This window comes from Muscardinus avellanarius (genome assembly GCF_963383645.1).
Source record: "Muscardinus avellanarius genome assembly, chromosome: 5".
NCBI lineage: Eukaryota > Metazoa > Chordata > Mammalia > Rodentia > Gliridae > Muscardinus > Muscardinus avellanarius.
The window spans coordinates 57098722-57116326 of record NC_137790.1 but is presented as its reverse complement, the minus strand read 5'-3'; the positions used below and the strand labels follow the sequence as shown (position 1 = coordinate 57116326).

The following is a 17605-nucleotide window of genomic DNA, read 5'->3' as shown; positions in this document are numbered from 1 at the left end:
GCTTTAAACCTGTGTGATACTCCTGTCTCAGCCTCCCAAGCACAGGATTACAAGCATGTGCCACCACACCTGGCTAAAAAATGACCCATTTCTAAGAGAAGGTATAGCTAAATCTCTTCCTAGCATTTATAAATGAAATTAACAAGTTTCTAAGAACTTTGCATATCTGATCTTAAAATATTACAAAACTAAACACTTTTAAAGAGCAAACTGTTCCCTAAACTATATTAATGCTCATTTCCTTTTAAGTAGGTGATGATAGGATCAGTAAGCCCTGTGAAAAGGTATGGCAGTGGTGCATGCTTGTGAGGATCTAAGTTCTTAGGTAGCCTCAGCTACTTAGTGAGACCCTGTTTCAAAATAAAGAATAAAAATAGAACTGGGGGTGTAGCTCAGAGGTAGAATGCTCCTGGGTTCAATGCCCAGTACCTCCCCCACCACACACAAGTTATAGGAGTATAAGCAGTCCATTGGACAATTTCAATTATTAATGCTTCCTTCCTTTTTCTCTATCCCCCCTCCCATGAGGCCAACAGAGATATGAGAAAGTGTTTTAACAATAATGATTTGGGGATATTTTTTTTTAAAGCTATAGACAAGGGTTTCAAAACTGTGTTTCCCTAAAAGGAAACTTGTTTGCAAATTCTTTGTCCCATTCTCAGACTTAATGAATCAGAAACTCTGGGAGTGGAGTCCAGAAAGGCTTTTAGGTGACTCTGGTATATTTAAAATTTGAGGACCTTTGCGATGGACTAATTAGAGTAAGAATTTTATGAGTCTTTGTATTTTCTCAAAGGTGATGGTGTTTTATGAAATAATTTTAAGAACTCTAGGGATATCATCACAATAATTAGCCTATTCTATTTCTACTGTAAAATACATGCTCACAGCCAATTTTAGTGCGTAATTTCATTACTTAATGTAGTTAGCTTTTGTTAGCCTTAAAGAAACCATACTAAGCTGACAGTATGGTTGAATCATAAGATTAAGTTAGAGACTTAAACTTACCCTTCTTTTTGTTATAGACAGGTTATCTATATTTTGAAAGTTATGAACTCCTATGATACATATTACATGTGATATTAAATAACCAGGAATACTATAATTTAATTTGCTTAGAAATTAAAAGGGCTTATCAATCTGTGGTAATTATAACTAAGAAAGTAATATCCTGGGAGTTGAGAGGAAGGAAGGGGCTGCATTAGATTCTGGTATATAAGAGAAATTATATTTTTATAATACCCACTTTATTTGGGGTTTTCCATCATTCATGTCTTCCTATGTTAAAATACATTGAAATAGCTCCCAATAGATTTTTCAAATGAACAATGTTAAGCTTTCTCAAATCCTATGTCCACTTCATGTTACAAGCCAGGGGCCCTCATAGACCAGCACTGCTGTACAACAGGGCAACACCTGGAGATGACCCCTTCCCATGTAAAAAGTTCTTTTCTTCTCCAAGTTAAAAAAATAAAAAGTAAAATTAAGAGACAAGGACCGACTCTTTTTACCCTTTGAGAAGTGAGTGTTCTGAGCATCAAGGACAAATTACTTGGTTTAAGAGCGGCATGGGATCTCACTCTGCAGAATCACAGGATAGTGGCTGTTATACTAATTAAACTGTTCCCTCAGAGCTGCCCCAAAGCTTCAGGGACTCCTAATAAATCTGATGATGATATCTCTTAAGTAACACTCAATCATGTTGTTAGACCAGCTGAGATATTCCACACTGACATTTTACATTAAGGTGAATACTCCTGGAAGTTAATGCATATGCAAATATCAGGTATGTCAATGATGAGCCACTATACCCTTTCTAATATTCATGCTACAGAGTGAAGAATTTAATCAATCAGAATACATGGAAAACAAATTTTGTTTTGAATGAAATGTTTCTGAAAAGTTGGATGGGGCTGCCTAAGATATCAACACTAAAAATAACCTTAGTCAACATGCCAAAATTATTTAACTCTTGAAAAGCTTATTAGTAACAGATAAATGGGTGTCAACAACTGGAGAAAAGCAAGGACATATTATTAAAAACTATTTCCTCCAGATACTGACAATCACAGCCTGTTTATCAGAATATGAAATAATAATAAAACCTTAATTTATTCAGATTCATCAAGCAAATTGTTCTTTATAAAATGATAACATTATGTATTTTCATAAAAAGTTTTATACAATCGCCATCAGCAGCTAAAGTAAACGCTGTGACAGGAAAGCCTATCACAAAGGGCAGGGCAACTGATGATACAAAGTCATGGTGGTTGACACAAATGTCACAAGAGGAAGCAGCATTTTTTTTTTCATGTATGAGCTAAGAGTATTTTTTTCTCATTTTCAAAGATACTAGGTTTTCTCCTGCCAAAAGGATATCATTTTGCATTTCATTTATGCAGCCTTCTTTATTCAAATGAACTACAGCAATTCCATACATCAATATTAAACAGAACAGTCCTGCTTGTCATTTTCTCTCAATCCTATTAAAAATTGCTTAGTTTCTGATATGCATTTTTGTTAGAATTAATAAAAAGTGAAAAGAGGAAAGACCCAGAGCAGGCAGCAATCTTATTTACCATGAACTGTTTACATTTTAGTTTTTGTTCATTAGGAATGAGCGTATACTTGAGGCCAGAGCTTCGGTGGCAAAATCAAGCATATCAGATTTGTTTCTCAGGCATACCAACCAAGAAATACTCTCCAGTGTGAGCTCTCTGTGTAGCTGACAAACCAAAGAAATTTGAGATCCTGTAAGAGCCAACCTGATCCAAGAATGGAATTAAACACTAATAAAAATACTGGCGGCAGACACATCACACTGAAAGCTAAGTGTTGATGATTTAACAGGTCATATTCACCACAACATTTTCTTTGAGAGACATTCATGAATTATAGCATCTAATTTCACTACTGGAAACATTTAAATGGAATCCTCTGGCCTTCATGTTGACAGCAGTTTTTCTAAGCTTTTAAATTAAAAACAAGGTAAAATGAAATAAATAAATTGCTGGCGAGTACCTATTCTGAATGAACTCTTTAATAAATACCTATTAAACAGGTATAAAATCTGGAAATGATTTGGCTATGATCATACCAAAGGTATCAAAATGCCATAAATAGTTCTGTGTATCATGTTATCAATGGAAGCAGACATGCCTAAAGTTGATCACATTATTAAAATTCTATTTCAGTATTTCCTGGTATCAACAAATTTTCTGAGGCCAATGGGCATTAAAAAAAGAAGGCTGTACCTCTGCAAACTGAAACAAGGCTGATGCCTGACACTGTTTCGTAGGAGCATCGGGGTGGGATGTACTTGATGATATCTGAAAGAAAACAAGTAATTTTTAATGTACAAGGACATTTTCTCATATCAGACTATTAGATTCTGCCATATATTTCTACTGCAAACACTGATAAAGATTAAGACATGAGTCATCATCCTCAATTCCTTTCAGAAGAACAATATAAAAGGAAGAAAGAGGCCATGTTTCTAAACATAGCTAGGAAGAACAAAAAAGACAGAATGTGGCTCATTTTCCATGTCCCCTGTAAGGGTATCAGGTAGGTATCAAACAGCAGTTAAGGTGACCTAATGAAATGAATTTCTTTATTTCTATGATTTTTTAAAAAATAAATTAAAAACTGGAGGCTACAAGTAAAGCCAGTCAGTCTCTCTCTTCCCTACACCACGTCCTCCAAGGGTTCTCTGCACAGAGGCAGCTGTGAAATTATGGGAGAAGCATATGGATGTGGGTCAGGGTATCTGGGACTGAATCTTAGCTCTGCTATTCACCAGCTACATGACCTCAGGCAGCTCAGCTAAAGTTTCTGAGACTTATTTTTTCCCAAGTATGATAATGATAATTTACATTTTTTTAGGATTATGGTGAGAAAAAAATAAGCCATAAAACACACTGTCTGCAATTGCACTAGAACTCAATAAATTGCTCATTAAACATGAAATTTCCTTCTTTTATCATACCTGCATCCTCCCACAAACAAAGAAATATTTTATTGTTTGTTAGTGGATAAAAGATCATGCTAAACCAAACTTGATTCAAGTTGAAAATCTTTTGTTTACACTGGGTAAATTATGGTAACCTCATTCAAAGTTTGCTCTGAGGTCCATGTAAAAATACTTTCAAGGATGTTTTGAAAGCAAGGCCAGTTGTTAATTTCAGTTCCAAGGAGAACAAAGCTTCTGTCCTGCTACAAAACGGGTGAGAGTGAGTCACAGGAGCAGAAACCTTGGGCATTATAACTTCAGCCCATTTCTGAGTCCCAACAAAGTCTCTTTCTTCAAGTGACTACGTTTACCAACTCTATCAATGGTTATTTACTAAGCAGTAAAATCCACTTTAATTATGATTTTTCAACCACAAAAGTGACTTTTAGAAAAATTAGGAAAAAATAGGGTCATGCGGTAAAATATGGTGTCAAAGTTTAAAGATGAGAAATTTAGTAGAAAGATTGAATTACTCATGCTTAAGTTTTTAAAAATATTTTAATTTTACTGTATAGTTTGAATCATAAAAATAAGCATTTCTGGAATAAATGTAAGAAATAGGAATAAACTAGATTCTCTTTAGCACAATTGAAGATATATGCCATCACAAATGGATAAAATTAACTGATATGTTAAAATTTAGCTAAATGCATCCTTAAAATTTTAGAAGTTTTCTTATGCAAACCAAGAACAATGCAATTTACAGTAAATGTCATGTGCAAATGTGATGAGCTGCAAACATGAACCCTCAGAGATTTTCCTGATGTCTGGGGGATTAAAAATTCAGTAGGTTTGGGCTGGGCATGGTGATACACACACACTTGTAATCCCAGCATTTAGGAGGCTGAGACCGGAGGATCACGGTTCACGAACAACCTCAGCTACTTGGCGAGGCAGTTCAGAACTCCATGAGACTCTGTTTCAAAAATTAAAAAGACTGGCCGGGCGTGGTGGCGCATGCTTGTAATCCCCGCACTTGGAAGGCAGAGACAGGAGGATCGCGCAGGTTTGAAGCCAGCCGCACGCACTGGCTTAGGAGACCCTGTTTCCAAATAAAAATGTAAAGATAGGTCTGGGAGTGTAGCCCGGAGGTAGAAGGGCTTCCAGGAACCCCAGTACCAACAAAAAAATAAAAAATAAAAAAATAAAAAGACTAAAACAATAGGGCTGGGGATACAATGCTCCTTGGGTTCCATCCCCAGTACAAAAAAAAAAAAAAAAAAAAAAAAAGAATTCAGTAGGTTTTATTTTAGATATTACTTTTCATTTCTATTAACCCTCTATAAAAGTCAGAGAAAATAAACTGTTTATATACAAGAAAATACAATATATTTGTTCAATAATTAATCAGGCAGTGAACAAAACAGGGCCAGTGTTATTATTCATCTGGATTTTCTGACAAACATTTCACAAGTTCTAAACAAAAGGAAATTTTTATAAACTGACGATGAGATAAAGGAAGAGTTCAATTAATGGCATGAATAAGAACTCCTGAAGAAATATTAGACTATGAACCTTCTAAATAGAGGGCAATATTATAAGAAATATAATTGGAATCTTAGGTATGCTGTAATGGCTCCAAAAATGTATATATGCTAATATACAAAATTTTGTATGAAAATTTATGGATTTCATTAGCTCTATAGAGGCTCAGGAATCATTAAGAATCTCTGCTCTAAAAGTCTGGACCAACTGCATTCAACACAGATACAGAGTATTGTTAGCAAATATGTAACATTCTAGTGATATCAGCAGACCTAGGAATATTATAAACAGCCTGATGTGTCAATGTAAAATGTAAAAAAAAAAAAATACACATTCTTTTTTTTTTAATATAGTACTGGGGATTGAACCCAGGGGCATTCTACCTCCGAGTTACACCCCCAGCCCTATTTTTTTATTCTTAGTTTTGAAGCAGGGTTTCACTAAGTTGCGGGGTCCTCACTAAATAGCTGAGGCTGGCTGTGAAGCTGTGATCCTCCTATCTTAGCCTCCCAAGTACTGGAATTACAAGTGTATGCCACCATGCCCAGCTCTCCAAAATATATTCTTAAAGTATAATATGCTATACTAATGTGCAAAACTATGACAGGATGGGAAATACTAAGAGGATGAGAGTGAAACAAAAAGTTGAATGAAAGACAGTTGTAATGATCTAGGGAAGACCAGGTGATTTAAAGTTTAGTAAACAAAACAGAGCTCATAATGAGTTCCAGGATATATGAAGATATTTGGGGAAGCAGTTTTAACCTCTAGACTTAATATCAAGGATAATGTGCTTTGTTTTACATGATCTCTTTGAACCAGTATCAAGAGACATTTCAAGCTGAAGAGATCTAACCCATGACATAAGACTTTGATAATTATCAACCCTCATGCTACAGTTTCAAGAGAAGAGGAAATTAAGAAAAAAGGTAACACACAGGCAAAAGCCATAACTTGATTCTGTCTTCTGATTTATCAAATCAATATAAATGAATGAAAAACTTCTAATAACTATTATATCATTAACCATACTACGCATAAATAAAAGTAGAAATTTCATTCTATTTTCCCACTTAGGGTTAACTGAACTGAGCTCTTTATTGCTTTCACTTACTGGCATCTACCCAAATTTAAGCTTGTTTACAATGTCCTTAGCAATTAATTATAAATTGCAGGGTATTACCTCGGCAAACTGAAACAATGGTGACTTCTGCCGCAATTCAGGGGATTCTGAAACATCCGGCCTGCAAGTGCCAGAGGGTATCTGAAACCAAGAAAGAAGGCATGAGGCTTTGTGGGAATGGCTTCTAGATTCTCTGTGAGTCATGTGCATGTGTATTCCTATCACTCCGTACCTCAGGGCGATGTATAATTGACAGTGCCCCCCACCTCCAAAAAAAAAGATCTGAGAAGACAGATGCAGATGTCACCTAAAACATTCTTATCTTGAAAAAAGTTTTATTTTCCCAATTTTTTATTTTTTATTTTTGGTGGTACTGGGGTTCCTGGAAACCCATCTACCTCCCAGCTACACTCCCAGACCTATTTTATATTTTTATTTGGATTTATTTATTTTACAGGGTCTCTTAAGCCAGCATGGCTGGCTTTGATCCTCCTGTCTCCACCTCCCAAGCGCGGGGATTACAAGCGTGTGCCACCATGCCCGCTTATTTTCCCAAATTTGAAGTAACATTATAACAAAAAATGTAATTATTGTGCAAAGTTTTATACAAGTTGCTATTCAATTGCTAAATAATGCGAGTAAGGAGGAGATGGACAGCATCTCGCCTAAAAAAATAGAGACATCCACTTTATCTTCTGGCTTTCCGCCACCAAACCCACAGAACATGCACTGCTTTCATGTTTGTTTTTCCTCAATATTTCCTAACACCCGACTATATGAAAACACAAATGAGATCTGACAATGTTAGTCTTCTGGGGAAATAAAACTAGAGTCAAATTTGTATATCCCTATATTTATAAAAGAAAAGCTAGTCTAGGAAGGTTAGTATTTACCCAAGAGAAATTTCTCTTACTCTATGTATTTTCTTTCCTTCTACTTACAATGTTTGGTAAACACTTAACATTTTGCTATCTTTATTTCTTATCTTCATTATTGATACCAGTTATTGAAACACTATTTAAAAATTTATTAATCAAGTTCTTTTCTCAGAATATTCATTTCCTCTTTTACCTCAATGTTACAATTCACCCATTTCTGCATTTGGGTAACATAATCAGTAAGGTAGTCAACTGTAAATCAGAAGTCATATGAATCACAAAGTGTTAGCAAGGGAAGGATTCGTTATTCCTCTAACTCACTCTTCTCATTACTAGTGAAAGAACTGAAGACCAGGGATTGACACTTGCCCTTCCCAACACTTAATAACTCTTTATTCTTCATTTAGCACTTATCATAATGAGACATAAATATTTATTATACATACAGGCATAATAAGTACTTGATGAATAAATTTCTGCAAGTTAACAACATGTTCCCTCCCACTTACTGGAATGATAAAGCCACACTGTCTAAGGGAAATAGTCCTCTCACCATAAAAGAAGAATAGAAAGAAGTTACTGTTTACTTCATCTCTTGGCTTTCTGCCACCAAAAACCACAGAACATCTATTTCTTTCATGTTCTCTTAATAATTTGTTTTCTGACCACAAAATAATCAACAAATGCTGTGTTCAGGTATGTGTCTGTCATTCTGAAACTCAATATAATGTATAATTATAATGCACAATAAAAATCTGAAGAAACGAAGAAAAATCACCCACAATGTTACCTCCCAACATAAGCACTATTGAAGGTCTGTATATATTCATCTAGCTGTGTATGTAGGTAATTATTTCATGAAAACGGTATACAATTTAGAATTTTTTTCTTTTTTTTTTTTTTTTTACCTCTGGGCTACACTCCCAGACCTCATGTGTATATGTATGTATGTATGTATGTATGTATGTATGTGTGTGTGTGTGTGTGTGTATGTGTGTATATATATATATTTTTTTTTTTTCTTTTCCTGGAAGCCCTTCTACCTCTGGGCTACACTCCCAGACCTATTTTTACATTTTTATTTGGAAACAGGGTCTCCTAAGCCAGCGCAGCTGGCTTCGAACCTGCGCGATCCTCCTGTCTCTGCCTCCCAAGCGCGGGGATTACAAGCGTGCGCCACCACGCCCGGCCTACAATTTAGAATTAAAAAAAAAAAAAAAGTACCAATTTTCGTGCATTTCTAAATCTTTTTAAATTTAATAGTTCTATGTGACTGTTAAATGGTTAAATTCTATGGAAATAGTTGCCAGTCAACTAAGTAATATTCCCACCTATAAAAAAAGTTCTCTCCAAACCTCTTCATTAGACATTGGGGATACCTAGTGTCACAGGCCACTGAACAGGAGCAAGCATTTAAAATTTTAAATGTCACCTTTGGATTTCTTAAAGAGGAATGGCCACCTTCTCTCAGTGACAAGCACCATAGAGAAAATGTAGAATCTTTAATGAATTTGCCACCTGAGGTTTGGCTGCAAAGCTTGACTCCTGTATTGTCCCTTGACAATTTGGCATGTTCTTCCAAATGTCACCAAGGAAATACAACATCTACTAAAAAGAAAGCCAATGAATCCTAAAATTAGTATCCACAGAAAACTGGAAATGGTATTTGAAAAAATGTATCTTATAATTTGGAAATAACCCCCACCCCAACACTTCTCTGGTTTAAAAATAAATCCTGTATTTGGAGGAACTCTTATTCTCTGTTGGTAGGGTTGCAAATTAGTACAGCCACTAGAAGATCAGTTGGTGATTCTTCCGAAAACTGTGAATGGATCCACCACACAATTGGGCTATAGCATTCCTGAGTATCTTTCAAAAATGACTGAAATCATAACATTATAGCGATACATGCTTATCCATATTTACAGTAGCACAATTCATAACAGCCAAATAATGTAACCAATCTAGGTCTCCATCAACAGATGAATGAATTACAAAATTATGGAACATATACATAATGGAATTCTACTTAGCAATAAAGGAAAATGAAATTGTGTGATTTTTAGTAAAAATGGATGGATCTGGAAAACATTGTGTTAAGTGAGGTTAACTAGTCATAGAAAGTGAAGGGTCATGTGTTTTCTCTCTGATGTGGAAGCTAGGGAGTAATGAGGATACAAGAGGGATTTTAAATAAAGAAGAAGAAACCCGAGTAGAGTAATAAATGGGGTCTGGGGGCAAGTAGTGGTAGTGGGGGATTAAAGGAAACACTTCCACTGGTGTAATGTGCATAGGTGAAGTTACCACTGCTACTCTTAATTTTGTGTATGGAAAGGGGAGGGAGTAGGAAAGGGAGCTGGGGAGGAGCTCACCAATGTCCCTACATACATGTATATAGCAGCTCTGTGTATGTATATCCCTATCGCTCTAAGCTAGATTACGATGTGAGACTACAATGCACCAATAAAAGTATATTTTTAAAAAGTTCACATGGAATATTGAGCAAGAGATGACACATTGGACTATAAAATAAGTTTCAATAAATTTCAAAAGAATGTACGCAAATAGAATAAATAATCTTGAGCACAATTGAGTTAAACTAAATATATAAAAAAGAAACGATGTGTTTGTTCCTATCTATATAGGTAAATAATCAAATTTGATTTAAATAAGCTTGTGACTTAATGGAAATAATAGTGTCTTTAAAAAAACTTAATAGGCTGTGCATGTGATGAAAATATTTTAAAGATAACATTTAGAGTAACTCCATGTATAAAACCAATGTAATATAAACAGTCATATGTGTTACCTAACAGAGACATGTTCTGAGAACTACATCACTAGGTGATTTCATCATTGTGCAAACATCACAGAGAATACTAACACAGACTAGGATAGCTACAACACCAAGCAATATAATCTTAAGAGATAACCATTCTATATACGGTCCAATGTTGACTTCAGTGTCTCTGTATTATTATGCAACAGGTGACTGTATTCTTATTTGAAATCCTATGACATATGAAAATATAATTTTCATTTATGAAAGAGGTAAGTTGCCATCTGGCTTAGAATTCCTATTAACAGTAAGAAGAAAATCCAACTTTAAGAGTCATTTATGGAAGGGCTAAATAAGTGATGTGTGCATTTAAGCCTCACCCATATTGTACCCCATTAAGATGTATGACTACAATGCGGCAATTAAAAAACAAATCCTTCCAGGGAATTCATGGAAGTGTAAAAAAAAAAAAGTCATTTACAGATTATTTTGCCTCAATAACATAGCACGTCATAAAGTTTAAAAGTTAAATGATATCTTTAGCAAATCTTTAGGATGGTTAAATAAAACTTTCCATTTCTACAGAAGGCTCAGGTGCTAGTAAATACCTGCTAGTAATTATCAGGGCATCTGTAATCCTATACATGAATTAATTCTGTGCATGTGTGTTTATAATCACCAGGCACCTTACAGTAGATGCAAAAATCTGTTGACTGACTTGAATATATGTGTGTGTGTGTGTGTGTGTGTGTGTGTGTGTGTGTGTGTGTGTGCACATACAATCTTAGAAACCTGGCTAGAAAGTACAACAAAGGCTGTGTAATGGCTAAAATAACAGAAATAGAATCATAAAGGCTCTGCATTTTACTCTAGTGGGCCATGTCCATTCTTAAAATCCAACTACTCTTATTGTAAAGCACTGCGGATTTAACATATATTTTCAGAGTAGTATAATGAAAAAGAACAAAATTAGGAGCCAGAAGAATTAGGGTACTATAAGTTATATAATTTACCTTTTCGGACTGTCTAGTCCACAGCAGAATAAAATAAGCAAATGAGAAGGTAACAAGAGTGAGGACAAGAAAAAGAGAGAAGGTTGAGAAAAGAAGAAACAATGCAGACTGAAACAGGAGGAGAAAGCCAAAAAACTAAGAACTGACAGATGTTTCTATATATTATCTAAAAAAAAGAAGGGTAAACTGTTCCAAAATTTATCCTGAAAGCAGCCACTCAATGCCATACTTTATAAACTAGATTCTAAGCTGTCAAGATAAGGATAATTATAAAATACATCTTTGTTGGAAGTCAGAAATAGGTATTATACATACTAGATATATTTTAACCTAAAATTTTAATAGTGTGCCTATTTATCAAGCATTAAATAATTCTACATATATATACTCGCCCTGTCATTAAACCCTTTTTACATTGTAATTTTATCTTTTACATTTTTCTTTTATTGGTGCATTGTAATTATACACCACTGTGAGATTAAGCAATAGACCAAATGATATGTGTACGTATGAATGTACCACTTTGAATTTGAATCTCATTATGATGTATACTTACAATGTACCAATGAAAGTATGGAAACTAAGCCGGGCGTGGTGGCACACGCTTGTAATCCCAGCATTTGGGAGGCTGAGACTGAGGGATGGTGGTTCATGGACAGCCTCAGCTACTTAGTGAGGCCCTCCGCAACTTAGTGACACCCTGTTTCTAAAATAAAGAATAAAAAACAGGGCGGGGGGGGGTGTAGCTCGGAGATCAAATGCTTGAGTTCCATCCCCAGACCCACAAAAAAGGTATGGAAATTAAAATATCAAAATGTAAAAATGGCTTAATTATACAGCAAATGTATACACATAGAATTAATTCTTGATAGCTTGATAAATAAGGCATACAATAAAGGTGTGCATATTTGCGGATACCGGGATATACACATGATCAATAAAGATTATGGAAGTCTATCTAAATGAAAGAAAGATAGAATTTCCAACAAAAGCATCCTATTTGGGTAATGTCATTAGTCAATGAGTCTCAGATTTTGTGGGATGTATGAAGTACTGCACTGTGTTATTTGCCCTGCTCTTTGCATTTCTGATGCTTTAAATCACTTATTTTCAACACGAATCAGAGTGGAAAGCATAAAGAAGTCAAATAACAACAAATGCTGGCGAGGATGTGGGGAAAGAGAACTCTTTTACAGTGTTGGTGGGAATGCAAACTAGTTCAGCTGCTATGGAGATCAGTGTGCAGATTGCTTAGAAAACTGGGAATAAATTCACAATATGATCCAGCTATACCACTCCTGGGTATCTTTCCAAAGGGCTTGAAATCAGAGAACTACAGTAACATATGCATACCCATGTTCATAGCAGTACAATTTGCAATTGCCAAAATAAAAACCAACTGGGGTCTCCACCAACAGATGAATGAATTGCAAATTTATGGGAAATACACACAATGGAATTCTACTCAGCTATAAAGAAGAAGAAAATCATGACATTTGCAGGAAGATGGAAAGACCTGGAGAATATTATGTTAGGTGAGATCAGCCAAACACAGAAAGAGAACATATGTTTTCTCTAATACGGAATATTTTCTCTACTATGGAATATTGGGGATACCACAGAGACTTCAAATAATGGAGGGGAAACCTCAGCAAAGCTAGAAAGGAAGGGTAGGAGAGGAAGAAGGCTGAGGTTGATTAACTGGAGGAGCTGCATTCCAATATGTGTATAAGTGTGAATGTAGCATGGTCAACCTGGACACTCATTTTTGGGTGGGGGGAGAGAAGGGAATGTGGGGGAAGGACACCAAGCACTGTGTGAATGTATGCCATTTTCAATATGATCCACATAAAAAAAAGAAAAAAGTCATTTATTTTTTGTTAGATGCAACATTTTCCTCACCAATTCCTCAAGATCCATTCCTTAAATATAGTATAATACAGATACAAAGATGTTTGTTCATTAGTTAAGAGGAAAGAAAGGATACTAAATAAACACTAGTTAAATAAAGAGGGGGGAAAAAAAACCCCAAGAAGCTGTTTCTAGAAATAGTCTCTGAAATAATCCATAAAGCCACTAGGTGTTGCTGCATGCCCAAAAAAGAAAATAGCTGAAGGGAGTTTTGTTAACCATGTAACTTCCTTAAATTCAATCCTCCCTTCGGTTTAGCTGTAATTCTCAGTAACCAAGGCAGGGAAATGATTAGTATAATTAAGAATCATGAGGAAGTAGCATTTCTTCCCACAGAAGCAATTCAGATAGTGAAAATTACAGACATGAAAAAATGATCCAGCCTACTGATAGGAAACAAGATCAAGCCAGTTACTACTGGAAGTAAAGCTTGGAAAGCTAAGCATTATCAAGGACCTGTTCCTATTTTGCAAGGAACAAGACCACAGCCACAGCTGCTTGGCACTGTGGTGAACACAGAGTCAACAAAATGGGCATGTGCACACTTGTAGCTCAGCCATCTACTCCTATTCTTGCTAACATTTATTTATTGCTCACTCATTCAGTATCTATGTACCAGCTACAAAGACTGTTTCTTTGAAATAGCTTTAATTCTACTTGTATCCATTATATGCTGGAGAATAAAATGATTACTTAGAGAATGTGCTAGATCCTTAGGCTACTTGCAACACAAGTGCAGGGTGGGGGATAGTGGAATAGCTGTTGTTGTATAAATGCATAATGATGGAATATCACAAGGCTTGTGAGTGAACAGACAATCAATCATCTCTCTGTGGGTGGAAGGGGGGGAGTAAGGAAATATCTGAAGTATACCTAGAAGGAAAGCCAGAGTGTTCCTGAAGTGTGGAAATGCTTATAGTAACAATAGCTGGGAAAGTATGAAGACAAATATGTGTCCTGTGTTTCTGAAACAGTAACTTCCCCAGTGTGAGTAAAAAGAGTAAGATGCCATGGTAGTGTAGTAGGAGATGAATTGGAGTGAGAGAAATTGAAATTCTATGTTAAGAACACTGAATTAGTCTCGAGGAAATGGGGAGCTGGCCACAGTTTCCAGTCACAGGAACAGCATGAGGAGAGATGTGTAGTTAGATAATTATGTCAGTGGTGTGCAAGATGACTTTGGCTGGAGAGTGACTGGAGGTGCGAGAGCAATTAAAAGGTTAAGGAAATAAAGCAGCAGAGATGCGGGGCTCCAATTAACACAGAGATAGTATTTGCCACTCCTTAGTAATTGTCTAGAAGGATGTCAGTGCAGAGGAAGACAGCACCTCTACAAGTTAAAGCTGAAAAGGGAATGTGTGAGAAGGAAGAAGGCTGATCAGGAGTAAGGAGTGTCTCTGATGAGAAGAGATGGTTTTAGGAAGAAAATTCCATCTGAGAGTTAAAGAAGAACCTGCACAATGAAGACAAAAGTAGTATATACATCTAGGGAGTGTTAGGCTATTGTGGAGAGCATGGCCAAACAGCACCATGGAGCTGAGTGCTCCCCAAATCAGAATATGTATTAAGTCATCTGAAAGAATGGATGAATAAGATCTTAGCTTTACTCAGGGCATCAGAGCCACCAGAGTATCAATTTTACTCCCTGGGTTAAGTTTTCCTACCATTATAATCAGTATGGCAAAGCACTAGTATGGAAGTCCAGACAGACTACAGGCCAGTTCTACCAATAACTGATAGCATCTTTCTGAGACAACTGATAGTCTATTCCTACTTCAACCACTTAATTTGATGAAGTGGGAAACAAGGCTACTTCTTTCTTGCCATCTTTGCTGGACACTGGGAGAATGGAATGCAATACCCTAGCATATGCATGCAACAGTGATGACAGTGGCAAAGACTCCTGGGAAGGCTACCTCTCTCCTCCTCTTGTTCTCCATATGCCTCTTCCTATCCCAACACTCTTGCTGACTATCTTCCACAGAAACCATTCCTTTCACTTGTGAGAGAACAAGTAATTTATGTGGGCCATCAATGCTGTCTGGGAATTCAGGGAGATCTGTGACTGTCAGTCAGGTTGGGTCAAAGAATCTGATTCTCAGGACTTTGAGCCTCACTGCAGACAGAAGTAAGAGGCTGGGCTTATTGGCTGGATGGGCAGTTCTAGCTAAAAAGAACAATGAACAGTAGTAGTAACATAGGAGAGGGAGCAGCTTTAAATATTTAGCATGAGAAAAATATCAGTGTCTATTTCTTCTTCAATGTAGATTTTCAACATAGTATATTCCCTCACAAAATGTATTTAAAGACTAAACCTCTGAAAAGGCAATAAAAACTTTATTGAGGGTAGTGCTAGGAACTGGAGGCAGGGAGGATAAAATGCTATGGATTTAAGTATCCTAGAATAGTCAGATATAGTAGCCTAAGATAGGCATGTGTTGAACTAACTCTACTGTACCAATGAATAAGAAAATAACTTCCCCAATTTCACTGATGTCAGAAATTATGTAAAGAGTGAAAACTTTCAATTTTATCTAAATTGATATTAGTTTCAAATGTAAAGCTCAGTGTCTTAAATGTAGATGTAACCATTCATTCATTTAACAAATAGTAACATAGTCAACTATTTTCCATCTTCCATTTTGCTTGTGTCATCATTTAGTAGGAAATATGAGAGTTTAAATTGTAGTATTAAACTTTATCTATGTCCTTGAAGAATGAGGACAACAGTAAGCCAATATCATAGGGCTCTTGTGAGGATGAAATTATTCTATCACTATGAGGGGATCAGAGTAGTGCTCAGCCCTGAAAGTACTTCTGAAATGCCCTTTCTCTCACAGCGACCAGTCCCAGTTACAGTGCAGCACAGGACATCACAGAAGTGGCCAGAAGTGAGGCTGGGTGTGAGGGGACTGACTCACCAAAGCCCTGGATGCTACAAGATGCCTGGCTAGACTTCCTGAACTCAAATCGGTTCTGCTACTTTGTAGCTGCACCATCCAGGGTAGTTACTTAACTCTTCTATTTCCTCAAAATATTTACTTATAAATAAATAAATTTATATAATTTATAAATTATATAAATTAATATATAAGTACATTAGACAACTCAGGATTGTTAGGAGAATTAAGATCTACTCCAACATTTTGCACCTTCAGCCGAGAGTGACGATGCATGCGTGTAATCCTAGTATTTGGAAGGCTGAGACAGGAGGATCGTAGGTTCACAGCCAGGCTCAGCTACTTAGTGAGGCCCTTTAGTGAGACTGTTTCAAAATAAAGAATAAAAATAGGGATGAAAGTGTAGCTTGGATGTAGAATGCCCCTGGGTTCAACCCCCAGTACCAAAAATGAAACAATAACAACAAAAAGAACAGCACCTTCAATGAAAACAACACTTAAAGTCTTCTAAGTTAAGACATATATAAGAAAATGGGGGAAAAAATGGAAAGGTTTTTCTATAGAGTTTACAATAAGGTATAAAGATGAATATAATTAAATGTTATAATGTACAATACTGACAGTAAGGGCTACAAAGGATTAGGAAGAGGATGAATTTAATTTTGTTTGGGAAATCAGAAAAGGCCTCTTGAATAAAGTGAAAATTTACAAAATAAATATTTCATTTTCAAATTTTAATTATATAGAAATCTTGATGTGTGAATATTTTTAAATAGACAGATAATTTGCAATCCTACCAAGAATGTATTAGAGTTCCCACTTCTCCACATCCTCATCAGCATTTGTTATTGTGTTTTTAATAATTACCATTCTAATTAGGGTGAGGTAAAATCTCAGGGTAGTTCTGATTTGCATCTCTGATTGCTAATGATGTTGAATGTTTTTTCATACATTTATTGGCCTTTTTGTTTCCTCATTTGTGAAGTGTCTATTTAGTTCACTTGCCCATTTTTTGATTGATTATTATAATTTTTGGCAGTGAGTGTCTTCTCTGTATATTCTAGATATTAGTTCTCAATCAGAGTAGCTGGCAAAAATCTCTTCCAATTCTGTTGGCATTCTGTTGAGCTTCTTAATAGTTTTCTTTGCTACAAAGAAGCTCTTCAGTTTAATGCAATGCCACATATGATCCTCCTTTTAACTTCTTGTGCCTTTGTGGTCTTATTGAGAAAGTTTGTACCTGTGCCTATGTGTTGCAGTTGGATCTATTCCCTCTTCAAGGAACTGCAAGGTCTCTGGACTAATTTCCAAGTCTTTGATCCTTCTTGAGTTGACTTTGTACAGTGTGAGAAAATGGGGTTTATTTCCATTTTTATGCATATGGTTGACCAGTTTTGCTAACACCATTTGTTAAAGATGCTATCTTTTCTCCAGTGTATGCTTTTGGCCCCTCTGACAAAAATCATTTGGCTATATGGATGCTCAGAAGGATGGAATAAACCTA

At 35.9% G+C, this 17605-nt stretch overlaps 1 protein-coding gene across 3 annotated transcripts in view; it reads right to left on the bottom strand.

The window, feature by feature from the left end:
- The window catches only part of BBX (BBX high mobility group box domain containing), a gene marked incomplete at both ends in the record, with an annotated part of 105862 nt that overhangs the window by 63658 nt on the left and 24599 nt on the right, over positions 1–17605 (bottom strand). For all 3 annotated transcript variants that reach the window (XM_080695892.1, XM_080695890.1, XM_080695891.1), the window contains 2 exons: positions 3255–3329; positions 6681–6761. In XM_080695892.1, coding sequence (XP_080552018.1) covers positions 3255–3329; positions 6681–6761 — 156 coding nt within the window. The remainder of the gene's footprint in view (positions 1–3254; positions 3330–6680; positions 6762–17605) is intronic.